Raw genomic sequence first — 19,891 nt, 5'->3', positions numbered from 1 at the left:
GCGGCGCCTAGCAGCACGTGCCAACTCCCGAGTAACCACAAGGTATATTGACGAACCATACAATGTGTCATATGCAACATTCCTTTTGCCTCACGATATGTGTGTCGAGCTCAAGGCGAGTGCTTGTCATCCTTGTGGATAGCTCGACTCTCTTCTCGTTCCTGTGATACAAATTCCCGAACGGGTTAACACTTAACCCAAGTCGCATGGCCATGCTTTTCGAATCTGATCACTCGAGAGGGTTCAGAGATATCTCTCCGAACAGGAGGGGCAAATCCCATCTTGATCAACCATGACTCGCAGCATGCTTCTCAGCAAACCCGAAAGCTACCTTTATAACCACCCAGTTACGGAGTAGCGTTTGGCAACCCCTAAGTAGGCCGATTCACATCCCAAGCTTATGCGATGACCTCAGGTCTAGGACTGGCATATACATCGTAATTTAGACTAACAAATAACAGTCATCTCGTTGTGTCTCAGTGCGGGTCTGTCCGACTCAACAATCTCATTGTCTAGTCCATGCTATCAGTCGGCAACACCTTGCCCTATGACTTGTGAAACATAGTCATCATATTGATTCACATTGCTAGTCTAGGTTATGTGTCCGCATAACCTCAATGACCAGGAACCATTAGAACAATCATCATAAAATACATAGTCTCACAAACAAATCACGTATTTATTGATACATATCAGTGATGATGTTCAAGGACAATAACAATGACTCATGAATACATAGGAAATAACATCATCACATGATTGCCTCTAGGGCATATCTCCAACAACCGTCGCCGCCCCGGCCACCCCTCTAACCCCGGGAACCTTGCATCTTCTCCAGCGCCGACCCCCCCCCCTAACCCTAAGTTCGACCTCTGACTAACCTCTCCGGCGGCTCATCACCTCCTTGTCTCCATAGTCGCCATCGCCGCTCCGGCTCCGGCTCGCCATGTCTCACCTCCGCCGCCCACCTCGTCGCTCCAGCTAGGTAGAGAAAGTCAGGAGAGAAGAAGAAGCATCATGCGCGTGGGGATCGTGGGAACAGATTTTTTTTATCGGAAGAGATAAGGCAGGGAATCATGGAAGAAAATCAAGGTGGGGCCCATCCAGGATTTTTTGCGCCAGTTTCGTCCACGGAGCACGGTTAAGCGCCAAAGAGTCCTTTCGGAATTGATGTCGGAACGTAGGGAGAAACCATGTCTTGAGCATCTTCGGTTATCCATGCCAATGGTGAACTGAAAGTCATCAATTCATCAAAAATGTCAATCTCAGACTGTTTTGGGGACAGGTACAGTAGGCAAAGATCTCTGTTTGCAAATGCTGATACGCTTAAGTAAATCTAAGCCAGAGGGATGTTCCAGTTCGGCAGCTTGAACTGGAAGCTCGAAACAACTCCCATATTTTACACCAAAATGAGGTAGATAGTTAATTAGCAAACTACAACGACGCCAAACTTCTCAAGTTTACCCCTAAAATTTAGTCACTAAACTCTTTAAACACCTAAGCTTTTCCAGATCTCCAGCAAAATGAGAGTTCATCAGATTAGCATCATCAGCATTCTCAATCTTCAGATCACCTGCATCTCTGTTAAGTCTTGAGAAACCTGAAATATAAAATAAGAAAAGTTAAGATAGAAACTTTAAGCTTTTGGATGCTTCAATAAACATATAAAGAGAATGAGATGAATTTTGCACGAAGAGTTCACTATAGGAAAGGACATAACAATTTGAGTAAACAAGAAGCACTCAAGCACTACTATAGTACTCCCTCTTTTTCCATCCTGAAATAAGTCGGATAGAGGGAGTACTATACTTGGCATATGGGCAACACCTAAATATTTTGCTTGCAATGTTACCAATGTATCTCTTTTCTGGAAAGGGGTTATATTGCCCCCTTGTTTTGGATTTCTAGACTAGCTTTTAGGTTCCAGGCAGCTGAAGCCCAAAAGAAGAGAAAATTTCCCACCAACTGCCAGGTGAAGCCCAACCCAAATCATGTGTAAAAACAGCTGCCAGGAGAAACTGGTCCGGACCAGTTTCTTGGGCTTCTCCGCGTAGCATTTTCGGACTTGCCCTCGCGGCGAACCGTTTTTACAGCCAAAATGCCACCGCCAAGTTATACCCGCGAACCGTTATTTCCTAACACCCGAGTCCATGTCAATCGCCAACTCCCTCCATCTCCCCCGGAACCGGCTGCCCCGCCTACTCCCTCCATCCCGACCGCCGGCCGCCGCCCTCATCAGCTCCCCCGGATCCGTCCGCCGCCATCCCCATCTACCCCGCAACCACCGCCCCCTCCCCTCCTCCCCTCATCAGCTACCCCGGATCCGGCCGCCACCATCCCCATCTACCCTGCAACCGCCACCTCCCTCCATCTCCCCCGCAACCGGCCGCCTACCCCCTCCATCCCGACCGCCGGCTGCCGCCATCCCCATCTACCCCGCAACCGCCGCCCCCTCCCCTCCTCCCCTCATCTTCCTGGATCTACGCCCCTCCCTCTTCCCTCTTCAACCGCTGCAGCTGCCCCAGATCCGCTGCCGCCGCACTTCGCCCCTTGTCAGCGCCAACACGACCTCATAGCCCTACCGGAGAGCTCCAGGACGACGTTGCCCCGCCACCGGACCTCGTCTCTTCACCGCCAGCCTCCGCCAGAGACCGCCGCCCGTAGATCCGCCATGACCTCCCCGGAGCGCCGCCGGATGAGAAGACCTCCTCCCCGACTCCTCTGCCCAAGCTCCTACCGTCCTACGCCCCCTAGTCAACCGAGTTCCTCCCCACCCTAGGTCGCCGAGCTCCTCTGGTTCTCTAGCAATACTGTGTTTTTTCAGTGGTTCTAGTAAAATTTCCGTTGCTTGGTGAACTTGTGATTCTGGTATAATTTTTTTATGTTAGGCATTGACAAATCTCAGAAATTGGTTGGATCTAAATTGTGAGCCTCCAATCTTGGCTCTTTTTGTATATCAAGAAAATTTAACATCTAAGTGTGTATTCTCTGTTGCTTGCTGAACTCGTCGTGAACCTGCAGTAGTTTCATGTTTAGCGCAAGTTCTGAACTGAAATTCCAGAAGCCAAAAAGAAGGGAATGTAAACAGTTTCTGGGGCTTCTCTGGGCAGCAGCTTGTGTGAGAAATTCAGCTGAAGCTGGCTTCCAGAGAAGCTCCAGCCGAAAAGAAGGGGGCCTATATACGGGCCAGGAAAGCTGCTTAATTTGGCCATTTTTGGAATGTTGGAAATGGAAGGTCTGTGAAGTTCTAAGATCAATGGATAGGAGGCACTAGTCTTGTTATCCAACAATGGGAGCTATATTTCATCTGTATCAAACAGAACAAATCTATATCTGATATCTATCATGCTTTCCCATTTGTTTTTGTCTCGTCATATTGCTCAAATCATGTGGAGTGGTGCCTCTGATTTGATACAACTGAATATTGGCAGTAACTTGGAACAAATAGTACTCTATGGCTGCAATATAGCTTGACTAATATGTTGAGTGCAGCTGTCCTGTGGGTATTGTGATCTAATATCTTGGTCTGGCAATGCAGGTTTTTTGGGGGGAGATTACATCATGCTTCCAAACCTGGCAGCCCCCGTGTCGAAGTGCAAAAAGGCAATAAATGGACCATTTGGTACAGCTACTGCAGGACATAACAATGCAGACCAAGGATTGGCTAGCAATGAGAAGGAGGAAGTCGATGCCTGAACTGTTCCGATGAAATTAAGCCCAGCAAACTCTCACGCTGAATTGAGTCTACTGCGGAGATGTGTGGCTTGTAATCTGAATTTCCCTGCATTACCTGGTAGCCTTAACTGGTTCCGCCATTTGACAACTTTGAACTTCATTATTTAATGTTGTTTCCTTTCTCGTGTGAGAAATGAAACGGGGGATTTGCCCTTTCCCTCTAAAAAAGTTATGAGTGACCACTGGTTAAGAAATAGAAAAGCTTGAATTTCAGGCTTCATCGTGGACAATTTTTCAGGAAAAAGAAATACAACAGTTATAATGATGACAATGCTTATAGCTAAACATACATCAGACCCTTATAAACTACATCATGTCTTGCCTAATTTGGAATTATACACTTAATCATGCCTGCTAGTTAACAAACACTAATACACCTGGACGAAAGGCCCATGCTGAAACAGCCACCAATAAATTAATTCAGAAGCACCATCACTGGAATACAAGTTTTGCTATAACACAGTACTATGAAATGGATATTTTGCGTTTGCCTAACCAATGACAGCATCTGGCATCAAAACAAAAATCTAATTCTGTATTTATTTTGAGTAGCCAAAATACAATTCGCTCCACTAAAACAACTTAGAACTCAAGTGATGCCAAGTTAGTAGGACGCCGATATATTTGTGCAATTCATAGTAGTCATTGGAAAAAATATGCACTGCATTTTTTGTGCATGTGATAAACAGCATGGATTAAGTAAGAGATATATGTAAGAAGAATAAAGGGTCCTAAACATATCGAAGTATGAAATACACTAAGAATGGATCAATAAATAAGCATTAGACAAGTCACAAGAGATGATACCATCATTTCTTCTAGCGTCTGTCTGAGCGAACCAGAACATCTGCCAATGTTTTCTTTTTTGTGGCGTCCTTCTTGCCTGAAAAGAAGTTCTTTTGAGCCAGGTACAAGAATTCAAACACCTGCCACCATAATAATGCATAACAATGTATAATTGTACATGTATATATAGGTGCACTACATATAATAACTGATCTATGATATACTGGTCTATTACATTATCTTGAAATAGCAATGTGATGAGTGTAAGATCTTTAATCATTTGCAGGTTATTTATACGGCTGCAACTGGTCCCACATGCAGTGAACGGAGCAGCGTGATATGGGTTTACAGACAGGTACATCTTGGATGTCATCATCCAGGAATTTTGTACTAGGCATGGGTGGCGTTGTCACCTTAGAACTAGTGTTGCTTAAGAGCATCAGCTTAATGTAATTTTGCAATTGTTCTATTGTCGGTTCATAAAATGGGGAAAGTCCAAATCACTTTCTCATGTTAGGAACCAGAACATTTACAAGATATGGCTCTGTGTGTTTTCACTTACTACAAACAGTATATAAATATTATACTTGTATCAACTCTCTCAAAGAGCCACACACTTATTTCTTGTGCAGTCTTACAGTCTTACAATATTCCTCATACACCTAACAATAAACAATCACACAATACCTCTTCGGAACCTTTAATACTCACCGGCTGACATCACAATTGCTATTAATTATCTAGTTCTACAGAAAAAGTTATCAGGGAATCTAGTTGTAGAAATTGGTCGAATTGTCAACATAAAGGGGATTGATCTATCCAACTATTCCTGCATTATAAATACAAAGCTTGCACATAGTTGGCTAAGCTAAAGGGCCTGGAACCATACATTAATATAAACTGGTTGACTGCCTGGTCAGAAAGAACTGGTTCAGCACTTGCTCTGTCCTAATATTATAGACGGACAAGCACAACATAGGGATCTTTGGTTACTTGTCTAGTCCAACCATTCTTCCATATCATCTTGGTTACCTCTCTGGGCAAAAACATAGTTTAGGTGAGAACTTGGACCGTTTTTAACCCAAGAAGAGAAAGGGGATCACCAGTAGGACTACGTACAACTGAGCTCTAGATAGCATTGCTATATAGTAATAATTTTGGCTATAAGCATCTAGATAGCATTGCTATATGCAATAAGTTTGGGACGACAAGCTTCCATTTTCTATATAAAAAGATAGCATTGCTATATGCAATAAGTTTGGGACGACAAGCTTCCATTTTCTATATAAAAAGATAGCATTGCTACATCCTACTAATGTTAAGAGCATATATAAAAAGATAGAATTTGCAAGAATATTAAAAAAAACACATGATATGCTCTTAACATAGTATTAGCCGAAACAATTAATGTACTCCGGAGTAAATATGGCTCTGTGTCTTTTCACTTTCTATAAACAGTATATAAATTTTATACTTGTATCAACTCTCCCACACACTTATTTCTGAAGTATTCAAGTCTTATTGTACTTTTTTTTACAGCTTTCTACAAACAGTCTTACTATATTCCTCATATACCGAACTAATAAACAATCACAATTTACACAATACCTCTTCGGAAACTTTAATACTCATTGGCTGATAGCACAATTGCTATTAATTATCTAGTTCTACAGAGAAAAGTTATTCGGGAATCTAGTTGTAGAAATTGTTAGAATTGTCAACATAAAGGGGATTGATCTATCCAACTATTCCTGCATTATAAATGCAAAGCTAGCGCAAGTTGGCCAAATTATCAACCAAAATAGATTGTTCATTGCAAATAGGGTTAAGTTAGCACATAGTTGGCAAAATTATCAACCAAAATAGATTGTTCATTGCAAATAGGGTTAATCTGATGTCATAAAGCTCAAGGAATTGATCTTTAAAGGCATGGAACCATACAATTTATATAAACTGGTTGACTGCCTGGTCAGAGAGAACTGATTCAGCACCTGGTCTGTCCTGATATTATGGACAGGGTAGCACAACATAGGGATCTTTGCTTACTTTTCTAGTCCAAGCATTCTTCCAATCTTAGTTATCTCTTTGGGACAATAACATGGTTTGGGTGAGAACTTGGACCGTTTTTAACCCAAAAGGAATGGGAGGGACACTGATAAACAAATCCTGAACATGGTGACAATTCATTCACTGCAGAAGTATGCACCCAACCTCAAGTAAACTGAAGCAAATGAACGAGCAAGTGACTACCTGCCGAAGGGATCCGGGTTGTTGGAAGCCAAGGAGAAAGCACGCATGGTACAAAGTAGATGTCACTGCTTTGACATGGACAATGCCCAATAACCTCACGCTTCTCCATGTCCACGACGACGATGTGCTCGCCGACAATGAGGTGGACTACATTGGAATCAAACGGGTGAAGAACGCTAATCTGTGGCGTCATCTTCCCCCGCAAGGGTAGCCATGGGTGGGCTCCATCCGCGGCCGCCCATATCCGGCAGAGCACCACTCGGTTCTCCAGCGTCCAGCCGCTGCCATCTTCATCGATGGCGAAGGAGCTGAGCACGAATGGCTCCTCCTGAGACACCTCGACGTACCGCAGCCATCCCCCGCTGACCCCCACATGCCGGAACATGACCGGCAACGGCATCCACCAAATGTCTTCTTCAGCGTCAGGCAGCTGGCTCCATTGGCGGAACACTTCATCGAATGCGTCCGCAGGCAGTACGCTGCCGCTGGGCAGCTCGACGAAACGGGGCTCCAGCCGGTCGATGAACGGGTCAGCAAAGACGGCGCCCCAGGTCACGTCCACCCACCATAGCATGCCGTTCCAGGCCAACGTCTCCTGGTTCGGCACAATCCGCCGCGCAGACGGGAGTTGGCACGGGGAGCACCGCGCATCCTCCCATTTCCCTGTTTCCGAGAGAAATCGGAGAATCGAGCGGTCCTCCAGCTTGGCCACGGCGAACCTGTCCGGCGGCCCGCACCCGCCATCGGCTTCGGTAAGGAGGCCCAGTTGGAAGCTGTTCCTGGGGCCTTGGATGTCCGGGAGACTGGGTGATAACTCGCGGGTGAGAGGGTTGAGGACGAAGTGCGTCATGTCGGGGATGAAGCCGTCGGGGTTGGTGATGCCGGCCAGCCGCCGCTCCCGGTTGCCTGGTCCCGGCTTGCCGAAGGCGGGAGCCCCGAGGCGTACGTCCTCGCAGCTGAGGAGGAGGAGGCCGTCCTGGCTGGAGCAGCTGGCCTGGGCGGTGTGGAGTCGCAGGACGACGTCGCCTTCAGGTTCAGGGCAGGGGAGGCTACGGCTGCGTCGGCTGGCTTTGGCGAGGAAGTGCGCGGGCACCCGAAGCCTGGAGACGCCCGGAGGGTTGGCGAAGGCCACGGACGGGCCCGGCGCCGCCGACCTGACGGCCATCGTCATCTTCTCCAGCATGTACCACGACCAGCTCGAATCCGAATCCATGGCCGCCGCGGCCGTGGAGTGCAAGCGGCGGAGGCCCCGGGCGGAGAAGCCGAGGAGGCGCAGCAGCGGCATTGCAGCGCGCCGGAGACGAAGCAGTGGTGGTGGACTACTGGACCTGGACGCCGAGAGAGAGGGGAGTTCTGCTTTGCTCTTCGTCGGCAGGTCCGGTTCATGTGGACTGGGTGCGCCCAGCCCACAGCTCGCATACGGGGTGGTGCTCTGCTCGCCGGCCGAAAGCAGGTAGTGTAGCGTGCGTGGTCGCGTTCCACTGAGTACTGCATCGTGGACCTTCTGTCGGACCCGCAGGTCAGTTATTCCGGTCTACTGCGGATAGATCAGGAAATGAATTGGTACTGTTAACCGTGGCGTGGCGTGTTCGTGCAGACGGCCTACGTCACCGGTTTCTTGAGTTTTCGCTGTCAAGTGTGCGAAAATCGACAAAATTGACCCAAAGTCGAAAGGAATTTGAAATCTGGATTCCGCGCAAAACTAATTTACAAATCTGATCCTTCTTCTTAGCGCCTGCACATGAGGCGCTAAACACTCAGTATAACGTCCTATAATGTGGCGTTAAACTCGTGCCAGCATGGCGAAGCCGGGCCCCATGCGCACTCATGTAGCGCCCCGTGCCGTGGCGCTATACCCTGGGCATAGTGCCTGGTCACTCGGCGCTATCCCCCCCGTGCCCTAAAGTAGCCGAACCACTCGGGCCGGAGGCACAAGCAGACAGACAGAAGGAGGCCGTCGGTTGAACCAAGGGGCGGACGCGGCTCCTCCACTCTCCCCCACCTCAAATGTCCCCTTCAAATCCTCATCTTTTGAAGGAATTTTCCGTGGAATTCTTCTCCCTTCCCCCCCCGAAGGTAATCTCCTCCGATCTACTCGTTTCCATCCCTACATTTCTCAAATTAGGGCAAACCCTAGGTTATGTGTGGATGTGGATTTTCCATGGAAGAATCCCATCATTCTTTGTTTCTTAGAGCCTACATGGGTATTATTGTTGCTCGAATGCAATGTGTGGTCTATTTTTATGTTTTAGGCTCGAATGCAACCGAAAATGGAGTCACAAATATCATGTTGACAATGTGTGGTCTATTTTTATGTTTTAGTATTCTCATTGATCATGTTTAGAATATTGTGGCACAATCAATTAATTTTGTAGTTGAGGCGTATTGAGGCACAAGTTTCATTTGTTGTATGTGGTCGTAAGTTATATTTTCTTTTCATGAGGCATATATGGTGAGTGCTTTTGCTTATATTAGGTCCTATGGATGCATTTTTGCAACTTGATATAGCAACTTGTTAAATGTGATGAATTTGTGTTACAAATTGGACACATAGCAATTTTCTCGGACTTATTAGTAGTCTTAATTGGAATATGTAGGATGGCTCTACTGAAAGATCAATTGTTTCTTTAACGTTGACAACTAGTGGCAATTAGCTCCCTTGCTTGTAACCAGTGGTCTTTTCAATCTGTATAGAGGAAAATGGAGTTTGTAATTCTTTTTTTTTAAATAGATCAATATTGTTTCTGTAGATGGATCTATGTAGGTTCATATTTTTAAATTGTGTTAATTGGAAAATGCAGCATGGCGCTCCTCAAAGATTACTATGATCAGTATCACCGTGGGCGTTTGATGCGGGAGGAACAAATGGTAATGAAAATTTACATTATGGTTCGTTTTGTAGTTGTTATGTTATAAATGTATAAGTAGCACAATCGGAGTTGTATTTTTGCAGGATCTCGGACCACTGAAGCTCAGGTCTCACGGGGCCTCCAATGCCGCCATGTCTTACGATGAGCGGTACACACCGTACATCTTGAGGACAGGGCTCCTCCCGTTCATCCATATGGTGACCCGGTCGACGCTTTGGTTGAACGCTCCTGCGATCACGGCACTCGTCGACCGGTGGAGGCCTGAGATGCACACGTTTCACCTCCGTACCGGAGAGATGACCGTGACTCTTCAGGACGTGTCCATGATCCTTGCACTCCCCATCGGCGGCGAACCGGTGTGTATCAACACAAGCTCATCGGGATGGCGTGAGCAGATGGCGGCTCTTATTGGTAGGGCCCTTGAGGACCGTGCTAACGATAGAGTGCCAGCAGGCGCTACGTACACTTGGATCGTTGAGAACTTTGCCCAGTGCCCCGAGGGTGTTGACGACGAGGTGGTTCAGCAGTACGCACGAGTCTACGTCTGGTACGTCATCACAAGGACTCTGTTTGCTGACGGGGGTGGCAGGACAGCTCAATGGCATTGGCTGAAGGCCTTGACTGTATGGGATGCGAATTGGAGCTGGGGTACAGCGGCACTGGCCTATCTTTACCGCCAGGTAATCATCTATTCGTACTTTGTTTATGCCTACATGACCTCTCATGACATGTCATAATTTAACCATGCATTTCTTTTTGTGCAGTTGGACGATGCTTGTCGTAGGAGTAAAACCGACAGCGGCATAGGCGGTCCTTTGCTCCTACTTTCGGTTTGGAGCTGGGACCGCTTCCTAGTTGGACGACCAATACTGTTGACATACAATGATTGGGATGATCATGGAGACCCGCTTCGGAGATCGACTTGGGCTTACAAGTGGGACGTTATCAAGGATAACTGGAGCGACACGGCTCTTCTGTACAAGCAGTACACGAATGAGTTGGACACGTTAACCCTCGAGCAGGTACATATTTTCATTGTGTCACTTATTATCATTTGTGTCGTCCTTATGAAAACTGATCATTGCGATGTTTGTGATATGTTGAAGGTTTAACGCCTCGTATCGCGGCGCTATACTTGCACTTAGAAATTTTTCCACTCCTCCGTCGGGCTGAAACGGTACTGACTAGATAATTAAATAGCTTAGCGCCTATTCACCAGGCGTTACATGTGAAGGTTTAACGCCTCGTATAGCGGCGCTATACTTGCACTAAGAAAAATTTTCCACTCCTCCGCCGGGCTGAAACGGTACTGACTAGATAATTAAATAGCTTAGCGCTCCTTCTCCCTTTCCTTCTCCATCCTCTTCTCATGTGCTTCCCAATCCTTCTTCCAACGAGCCTCTCTCTCCCTTTTCTGCGCTTCCACCATCATTTGCAACTTCCTCTCCCTTTTCTGCGCTTCCATCCTCATTTGCCACTTCCTTTCAACCTCAGCTTGAACGCGCTCATTATGTTTCCTAATTCTCTCCCTTTCCCTCTCCCTTGCTTCCGCCTCTCTCACCTTCTTAGCAGCTGCCTCCCACCACCCCGGCCTCTCACTCTTGTCCCCCTCCTCCTCATCCTCCCACTTAGTTGCCTTCAGAGGTTGAGAAGCGGTCATACCTTCTTGAAAGCTTTAGCTTCTTTGGCCGTTAACCCGTCCTCATCAACCTCTTCCTCGGGACCATTGTCATCCGAATCCGATGCATAGACTCGGTTAAAAGGGATGTCATGGTCCATATCCTCTTGCTCACAATATGCCTCCAAATCACCAACATTATTGTCATGCATGTCATCGTTATCCTCTGGCCATGATTCAGGTTGATCTTCTGTCATCAAGCTCGATGGTTGCGTCTCTTGATGTTGGATCACTTCAGGTTCAGGCGGACTCATTGTTGTGGTGCCAACATCGGGCTCAACGTGTGGCTCACTTCGGACCGGACTACTTGGGCGAGAAGTGAAGGGCGCCCTACGATTCAACTCAATGTGCAAACTTGATTCAACCTTTCTTGTAGCAAATAACTCTAGAGCCTTGTCTTGTGATTGGGCCACCGTCTCTTTATATGCGACCCAACATTGCTCCGAAGAGATGCGCATTGTCTTCCAACGGAGATGCAAACCGGACCCAACATTATGCCTTCCCTCTAACTCTACCACATCACTTGGGTTCATCCATTTCAACTCAATCCTCACTTCTTCTAATAACTCGGCATACGTAGGACTACAATCAAACACCAAGTCTTTTTCCTCCGGGTCCGCCTTAACATTGCCTTCCAAGAAAGCCTCTTTATCCACGTGATGAACATGAACAATTCTTGCCATCTATAAAATAGTTAGAACGATAAACTTCCATCAACGGAATCACCAATATACCCTTCAACCTAACAACGACCTTTACCATAAAAAAATTGTTCATGTTCTAAGCTTAATTAACCATAACTTAATTAACCATAATGCATAGGGTCATGTTGTGAGCTTAGTCAAGGGTTTGCCTAATGCTTAATTCCAAATAGAGAGCTCATCTCCACGGTACAAATGCAAGTGCTACATATCCAATAATCAATCCATTGTTCCAAGCAAATTCGGGTCAACCATAAAAAATTAGGGTTAGCCTACAATTCAACATATCCTATAGATCCAAAATATCATCCCATTTGGAACCAAATAGCATCCCATCATCCTATATGCCATAGATCTACAATTGCACGTGCTACAGATCCAAATAGCATCCCATTATTCCAAACAAATTTAGGTCAACCATGAAAAAACTAGGGTTTGCCTCAAATCCCAAATGTTCAGCACATTGGAGCAAATAAACGCACCAAAAGGAGGGGATCGGACGAGAATACCTTCGGGAAAGCTAATGGGACGAAATCCACACAACGGGGGTGAGATTTGAGATGGGGGTAGGGGGAGGGAGGAGTCGCCGCCGCCGCCGCCCCTCAGTTCTTCCTCGAGCCGGTCTGTGCTGGTGTTCAGTGTGCCTCTGCCTCCAGCCCGACCAGCTCAGCCACTTTAGGGCACGGGAGTATAACGCCCAATGACAAGGCGTTATACGCCATTTTTAGCGCCCGTATAGCCGGCGTTAAATGACCACGTGTGGGCCCCGATAACGACGGGCTGGGGCCCGATGAAGCCACGCTGGCATGCGTGTAACGCCGAGGGTTAAGGCGTTGGTCTGCGTTCTTAACGCCTGGTGTGCAGGCGCTACCCGAAAGGGTCGGATTTGTGAAATAGTTTCGCACGGAGTCCAGTTTTCAAATTCTTTCGAATTTGGGTCAATTTTGTCGATTTTCGCGTCAAGTGTCAACCAGTCATACATCCCCTCCCCGGGCTTTCCTCCTCCTCCCTGCAATTTTTTGAACTTTCAGTTCGACGAGTTTTTCATGCCTTGTTCGACAGTATTTTTTACTTTTTTTAATGATATTATTCACTCTAAATTAAAAAATAGTAGAAACCTAAATAATTGTTTGGTAAGGATTAAACGGGACTATTCATAGTTTGCCCCCACAAAACACCTCATCTTTGTATCAATTTAAAACACATATCAAATACCACAACACTTGTGACTAAAATTAATACATTAGTGCCAAACAAGGCCTTAAGAATTTTCAAAATCCGAACGAAACATTCACATCAAATCAAATCGCAAAGTTACGAACTACAGAGAATATTAAGATGTATTTAAATAAGAATTCTAGGCTCAGCCACGCAGCAAGTGACCACTCACACTGACTCGGTCGGTTAGAACTCGCTAGAGTTAGCTCGACTCCGCTCATTAATCTGGCGACTCGTTCAAGACGTTACATAAGTGATTAGTTTAAAATAAATCCAGATAAATGTGACACACATGCCATGTATAGGATTGAACCTTGATCGGCAGGTTCCATTACAAGGTACCAAGCCACCTGAATTATGCTCAGTTCACATATAGTGATCTATATTTACGTTACCACAAAAAAATATTGCTCGATAAACTATTTTCCAAGTAATTCAACATCGTTGATCTTCAATTTGAAGCAATGCGACGAGTGATAGGAGCCCATCCACGCGAACAATCGAACATCTCAGCCGCCGAGAACACCTGCAAGGAAGCTCCTACATCAGGTTTCTTCAAACCAGCCCAATGATCGACAGTTGAGCCAATGGTGAAACATAACAGAAGAGGGATCATTCGGCCTCGTTGCGAGCTTTCCACACCGTCCAAATGACAGCCACAATACCAATTAGAACAAGATTTCTCTCCCTTTTATTAAATTGCAGAAGCCAGCTATCAAACATGTCTTGAATTGAACAAGGAATACGAGAGAAACCAAAACTACACTGCACAATGTTCCAAAGATATCGTGCCATAGAAGAAGAGATGATCAATACTATCTTTCCTGTAACATATAATAGACAATGATCTTTTCCGTCCCACGCTTGCATTCTTAAAACATCCCTGGTTAAATTGTTGCCTCTACTTAAAAGCCAAAGACACACCTTGATCTTCAAAGGCAATCTGACACACCACATAAACTTATATGCCTCTGCTACGTACTTAAAAGCCAAAGAAACACCTTGATCTTCCAATGCAATTTGACACACCACATAAACTTATACGGATTAGGCACTTGGTATCGTTTGAGTGCTCCGAAGAGAGAGCCAACAAAAAACCTACCACTATCATTAATCACTATAAAAAGTTATTTTGTCAAAATTAGATCCAATAGAGTACGTACAATTTCCTTTCTTTATTTTCCAAAACCGATAAAAAGCATTGTTCAAGGACTTTTTTTCAGAATGGAAAGGTGATTTATCAATCCCGTTGCTTATCATTGACCGGAATGGCGGAATTACATCCTAGATTCTGTTGCCGTATATCGTTCGGTGAGAGTAATTAAAAAGCATTGAGTTTCCTTTGGAAAAGAAACCTTTGAAAAATTCTGTCATGGCGATATCCATACCGGTCTTACCGTCAGGGGAGGATGGCGAGGACAAGTTGTGGCCTCGTGGGGCGCCCGCCGTGTGGTGCAGTGGTGGTTGTGGGCAAGGCTGCCCCTACGAGGTGGACCTCCTTCTCCTGCTTGCACCCGTTCTCGACTCCTGATTGCTTATTCCCAAAGCAGTGTACGTCTTGATCATAGTCTCTCCTAGTCGATCGATCGGGCCATTTTGCGTGCATCTCATCCGCCTGATACCGCGCACTGAGGCGTTCAAGCACTTTTGCACTTCAAATTTCAGTCTCCCAGGTCCCAAGTTGTTTTATTTAGTCAATTTCGCTAAAAAAAAATTCAAGTGATATGATTTCGGATGATTCTGGTTCGTGTTCTTCTATGTAAGATTCACATCCTAGCTAGTCCATGTTGTCAGTATATGTTATTCCGTTGATGAGTTTTTTTCTTTTGCCTTTTTAGCATAACTTTTATTTTCAATATATTGGATGTTTTTTCAAACTTTTAATTTTACTCAGTCTGAAATTTAATTTTTCCAAGTTTAAGTTTTTTAAGCTTTTCATTTACAAATTTTTTTAAAAAACTCACCGTCGTTGCTCCTGGGCGGCGCGTCGATTTGCGTCACCTCCTGCAAGCGAGCGACAACGGCACGTGGCGGCGAAGGCGTAGGAAAGACGTGACAGCGCAGATCCAGGCCGTTGGGAGCCCGGGCAGCGCGAATCCGGCCTCCCTTCAGCAGCACAGCAGTGGCGAGAGGAGGGCAGCTGCGCCTGCGCGAGGGAGAGGAAGAGGTTGGGGTGCAGGGGCACGTGGGGGAGCGGGCGGGGGGATGGGAGAAGAGAGATATTTGATCGAGAGGGGGTTTTCGATCTGCCGACCAAGAACTTAGGGCACAGTCAATGTAAAAAAATAAGTTAGACCATAAGAAATTTTATGGTCCGTGAAGTCGACCTCACATATCGTGTCAAAAAAAAGTCGACCTTACATATTACAGTTGTCGATCTTACATATTGCAACAATCTCAAATGCGCACAAACTAGTGGTGTATTTCACTCTAACCGTGCATTCGTTTCGAGTTTTTGTTTTTTTATTCCACAAAACAACTCGTTTTTCTCTTGACTTCCTCCGACCAATAATGGTTCACATCCATTTAGTAGTTCCAATATGAGTGGTCGAGTGGTCAGACACTAGAAACGAGAACTGACTTGGTCCAAGTGCACGAATCTATAAGAGGTGTTTTGTGGGATGGAGGGAGTAAAATTTAGCATAATTGTCCACATGTTGTTGTTAAATTTTTGCAAAAAAAAATCCGCCGAGAAATATCAATAGGAACCCACGGTTCTAACTTAAGCCGACGTGGCTGCCATGTGGTCGGAATTAATCACGCCGAACTTTTTTTGACCTAAGTGTTACAGTTATGCCAGTTTATGGTGTATTCGCGTTAATTATTTGCACATTTGTAAGTATAAATAACCAATCAGGGGTCTAGTTGTTCGCTCTTCTTTTAGGAAAACTTTTATCATCAGATAATGACTACTCCCTCCGTCCCCAAATAACGTGGATTTGTATAAGAATTTATACAAATTCACGTCACTTATTTTGGAACGGAGGGAGATAGTTATCATTTAATAATTCACGTAGTATGTCTCATAATGTAGAGGACAACGTTGTTCTAGTCAGTGAACATGGAGTTCGAAAGGAAACAGGAGTTCGGCAAACTACCACCATCAACTTCATTCGTAATGGATTGTAGAGTAGTACTCCATCTTTTATACGAAACCTGAAATAAGAACAAGGAACATTAAATAAGCACATGGAAGTGAGTCATATCTGATCGAGTTAAATATTCAATCCAGTTTTACAGCCAGAACTTCCCTTACGGCTAATTACATCAGGATAGCTTCTCAAGAAATGTTAAGCTTGATCGGTTGGTACATTGTCAGACTCCAGATCATCAAGATCTTCTCGTATCGACGAATAGAGTTAAGGGAACAAGGAAATTTATGAGCGAACCAGAAACTTTGTGGACCAGCCTGGACACGCAACGGGAAACAGAGCCTTCCTTCGGTCCTTCCTAGTATTCCATTCTCTCCTGAGATCTCTTCTCTCCTCAACATACGGGTGTTTAATTTCGTGGTTTCCAATTTTCCGAAATCGGCCACAATAAATACCCTCCTACCGAATTCCCCACATCAGCCCTTGAAACTTTTCTCTTTCGCCAGGAAACCCTAGAGTTTAGCGAAACGCCCCCTCGCCCACCAAACAATTCGATCGGGCTCCAAGACAGCAAATGGAGTCGGCAGCGCTGGTGGTCGGGAGGAAACGCCGCCGCAGCGACTCTCCGTCGCCTTCTGATGATGAGTTGGAGGAGGGAGAGTTGGCGCCGTCCTTGCTTCACACAGAAGGGCTCGGCGGCCTATGGAGAGCTCACAGAGCCTCCCCGGCGGCGGGCTTGCTCCGACGTGTCTGGAGAGCTCTCCGAGACTCGAGGCTCTTCAAACGGCAACGCAAAGAAGACGAGTTCACGAAGAGAAACGAGGTCCTGGTTCTGGTTTTCGAGAGGCTCTGCATCCGAGATCTGTTCAGGTTTTTTTCGTTCCATCCATCCTCTCCCTCAGCTCAGTAGAAGTTCTCGGTCCTTGCCGGTATGCTTTTCGTTCCGCCGCTCTGCTTTTCCTTGTCCCGCTCCCGTTTGCTGTCGCCGCTGATAGAGGATCAATTTTTCGGGAGGTACCCAAGCCCCAAGGTACCGGGGATTTGGTGCTAAATTCCCCATCGCAGTGGCTGCGCCTCCCCAATCCCCTCGTTCCAGGATCCCAGTCCCGTCCTAGGTCTGTGTCCACAGCAACATCGTACCGGACTGCACGGCGCTCGCCCGCCGGATGGAGGCCGCCGATAGGGGCGTTGCGTGCTGGCTGTCGCGCCAGGCCCCGGCCCATGTGCTTGACGGCGTCGTCCGCCTCCGCATCAGGAGAGATTCTCAGTTTAAGAGATTAGCTATGCGCACGGAAGTCGTTGTGTTTTTTTCTCCTCCTTTTGTTTTGGCCAGTCAGTCGATCCCATTTGCTGAAACTGAAAGCCACCTGGAACTGTGTGTTTTTGTTTTAGAGAAATTGTCTGTCGGTGGAGGTACTTGGTACAGTCTTTCTATCGGTCAGTCATAGACATCCTAGTCCTAAACGCTTTCCTGCATATGTATTGAACAATTTTTTTTGGAAAGATATACTGTATATCAGACAATTAAGTGAATGAAAGCATTGTGAGATCCATGATGATCGAAGTCACATTTTCTACTTCCACTATGTGCATGTGGCTTTTCTGTTTATTTTTTTGCAGCCACTTCTCATTTTATGTCTCTTCTCTGTACTAATTGTTTTATTTCTTTTTTTCTCAGGTGCTCCATCACCTGCAAGGAATTCCAGACAGCACTTGCTTCGCATGACTTCAGAGGCGCCTACCGTCAAGTCTCCAGAGGACCTCTCCTGGCAGTATTTTACTCATCCCTACTCCAGCCTGGTACCAGTTGCCCGACCACCACAGCAGTCTTTTCAGAATGTTTTGCTGAGTTTGGACTTCGGACAGAGATTTATCGTCATTGCTGATTCAAGAGATGGACATCTTCTGCTTGTAAATTGTTTTGGCATCCCGTACCAGCGGTTCATGATTTGCAATCCAGTGGCCCGTCTTAGGAGGGAGGTTCCAAAGCCACCCTACAGGCCTGATCTTGTGTATCTTACGGCCGGATTCATCCCAAGTACAGGTCCAAGTGGATTCCAGGTCATCGTACTGTATGCTCATGCTACATCAAGTGATATATTGGTGAGCTCTAGGTATTTGTCGGCAAAGAACACATGGAAATCAGCTATCCACAGTTTGGAGCATAGCGTCAATTCACTGCGTGAGCGTGATATTAGGGCACCATCAGTCCTCATCGGGAACACACTGAATATTCTAGTGAGAAGCAGATTTGTTCTCAAAGTTCGTCTTGGAGAGCTGAATGTTCTTGGAGAGCTGAATGTTCAAGTATCCCAGATCCTACTTCCAGCTCCACATGTTGGAGAAGAACAGACCATCAGTGCAAATCTTATTGGAAAAGTTGGTGGAAGATTGTGCTGGATTGGTGCTACCGGAGGAGGCTTTCAAGTATGGATGTGCAATGAGTCGACAAATACCTTCTCAGACCCTTTATGTGACTGGAGTCGATGAAACACCACGCCTTCTTGGCTTTGCGGAAGAGAATTCTATTGTGATAGTTCAGCCTCGCATTCTCGTCCCAGAAAATCTGCAACTTATCCACCTTGATACAGAGGAGCGAGAACTGGTAGCAAGAGAGGGAGCTGACTTGTTCATATTCGGTTACGAGCTGGAGTGGCCTCCATTCTCCAACTTAAGAAGGCACGCGGGTCAGGGTGCAATGTGGGAAGTGTATTAGATATAGGACACAGATTTTAGCTGTTCACGAATTTTCTTGTCCCTTTTACTGCTCACAAATCTGTAGATGAAGAAAAACTTACATACACACGGGCCGGGTTGCAATGTGCGAGGCACTGCGAGGTGTACTACTATTAGATACTATAGGACACAGATTTTAGCTGTTGAGAAATTTTGATGTCTCTTTTACTGCTCACAATGTGTAGATAAAGGAAAAACTTACATACACCGAAGTGTTGATTTTGTGCTTGTTGAAGCTCGAGCTTGTGCTATCTGACCGTCGGTTCTGGCTTTGAGATGTATCTATCTGTCTGCACCGCTGGTACATTCTTTTTTTTTTTACCGCTGGTACATTCTGTCAGGACGAAACTACTGTTAGCACTTGTTTTATGTTGATGGGACAGTTGACTTGACTATGGCTTACATGCATCATCAGCCACACCTGACTATGGATGGCTACGACAGTTGACTTGACTATGGCTAGTATCGTGTACTCGTACATGCATGCATCAGCCACACCTGCCTCCTACCCCCAAAATGCGCCGAGCGGTCCATCCCATGGTGCGTGGGGGCTCTCCCGGAGAAGAGCTGACATTATTTGCGTCAATTCGTCGAACAGCTTGTTGGCAGCAAGCTAGTAGGAGGTCGGAGGAGTAGAAGACGAGCAACGAGGACGAGAGAACGGGGTTGGAGGAAGCAAATTAAACCGCGGCGGCGTGCCTGATGCGCGCCTGGATCTGGTAGGCCCGCCAATCGAGCGTCCAGGCTGCGGAGAAGCGCGGACTAGGCGACCTCGTAGGCGTCGCGGTGAGTGGCGAGGACGCGCAGGCCGGAAGACGGCGAGGG

The 19,891-nt window shown here is 46.2% G+C and overlaps 3 protein-coding genes across 4 annotated transcripts; 2 read left to right on the top strand and 1 right to left on the bottom strand.

The window, feature by feature from the left end:
• Positions 1 to 1,225: 1,225 nt before the first annotated feature.
• LOC106866907 lies at positions 1,226 to 8,198 on the bottom strand. Of its 2 annotated transcripts, none has more exons than XM_024462869.1 (3): positions 6,772 to 8,195; positions 4,543 to 4,618; positions 1,226 to 1,600 (listed from the first exon to the last, which is right to left on the bottom strand). In XM_024462869.1, the coding sequence occupies exons 1-2, from the start codon at positions 8,054 to 8,056 to the stop codon at positions 4,554 to 4,556; spliced, it is 1,350 nt and encodes a 449-aa protein (XP_024318637.1). In that variant the 5' UTR covers positions 8,057 to 8,195; the 3' UTR covers positions 1,226 to 1,600; positions 4,543 to 4,553. The 2 variants fall into 2 exon arrangements, 1 of the variants encoding a protein (XP_024318637.1); XR_002966012.1 differs by having other exon boundaries at positions 1,584 to 1,600; positions 4,543 to 4,661; positions 6,772 to 8,198.
• Positions 8,199 to 9,573: 1,375 nt separating this feature from the next.
• On the top strand, positions 9,574 to 10,753 carry LOC100842367 (protein MAINTENANCE OF MERISTEMS-like). The gene is made up of 4 exons (XM_014902310.1): positions 9,574 to 9,639; positions 9,725 to 10,321; positions 10,406 to 10,663; positions 10,748 to 10,753. Exons 1-4 carry the CDS (start codon positions 9,574 to 9,576, stop codon positions 10,751 to 10,753), a joined length of 927 nt encoding a protein of 308 aa, XP_014757796.1.
• Positions 10,754 to 16,805: 6,052 nt separating this feature from the next.
• Positions 16,806 to 19,269, top strand: LOC112268854. The gene is made up of 2 exons (XM_024455036.1): positions 16,806 to 17,200; positions 18,009 to 19,269. Exons 1-2 carry the CDS (start codon positions 16,969 to 16,971, stop codon positions 18,818 to 18,820), a joined length of 1,044 nt encoding a protein of 347 aa, XP_024310804.1. The 5' UTR covers positions 16,806 to 16,968; the 3' UTR covers positions 18,821 to 19,269.
• Positions 19,270 to 19,891: the final 622 nt, after the last annotated feature.

Source organism: Brachypodium distachyon, chromosome 4, assembly GCF_000005505.3.
Source record: "Brachypodium distachyon strain Bd21 chromosome 4, Brachypodium_distachyon_v3.0, whole genome shotgun sequence".
In the NCBI taxonomy this organism is placed as follows: domain Eukaryota; kingdom Viridiplantae; phylum Streptophyta; class Magnoliopsida; order Poales; family Poaceae; genus Brachypodium; species Brachypodium distachyon.
The sequence above is the reverse complement of the archived record's forward strand: the minus strand, read 5'-3'. Positions and strand labels throughout refer to the sequence as shown.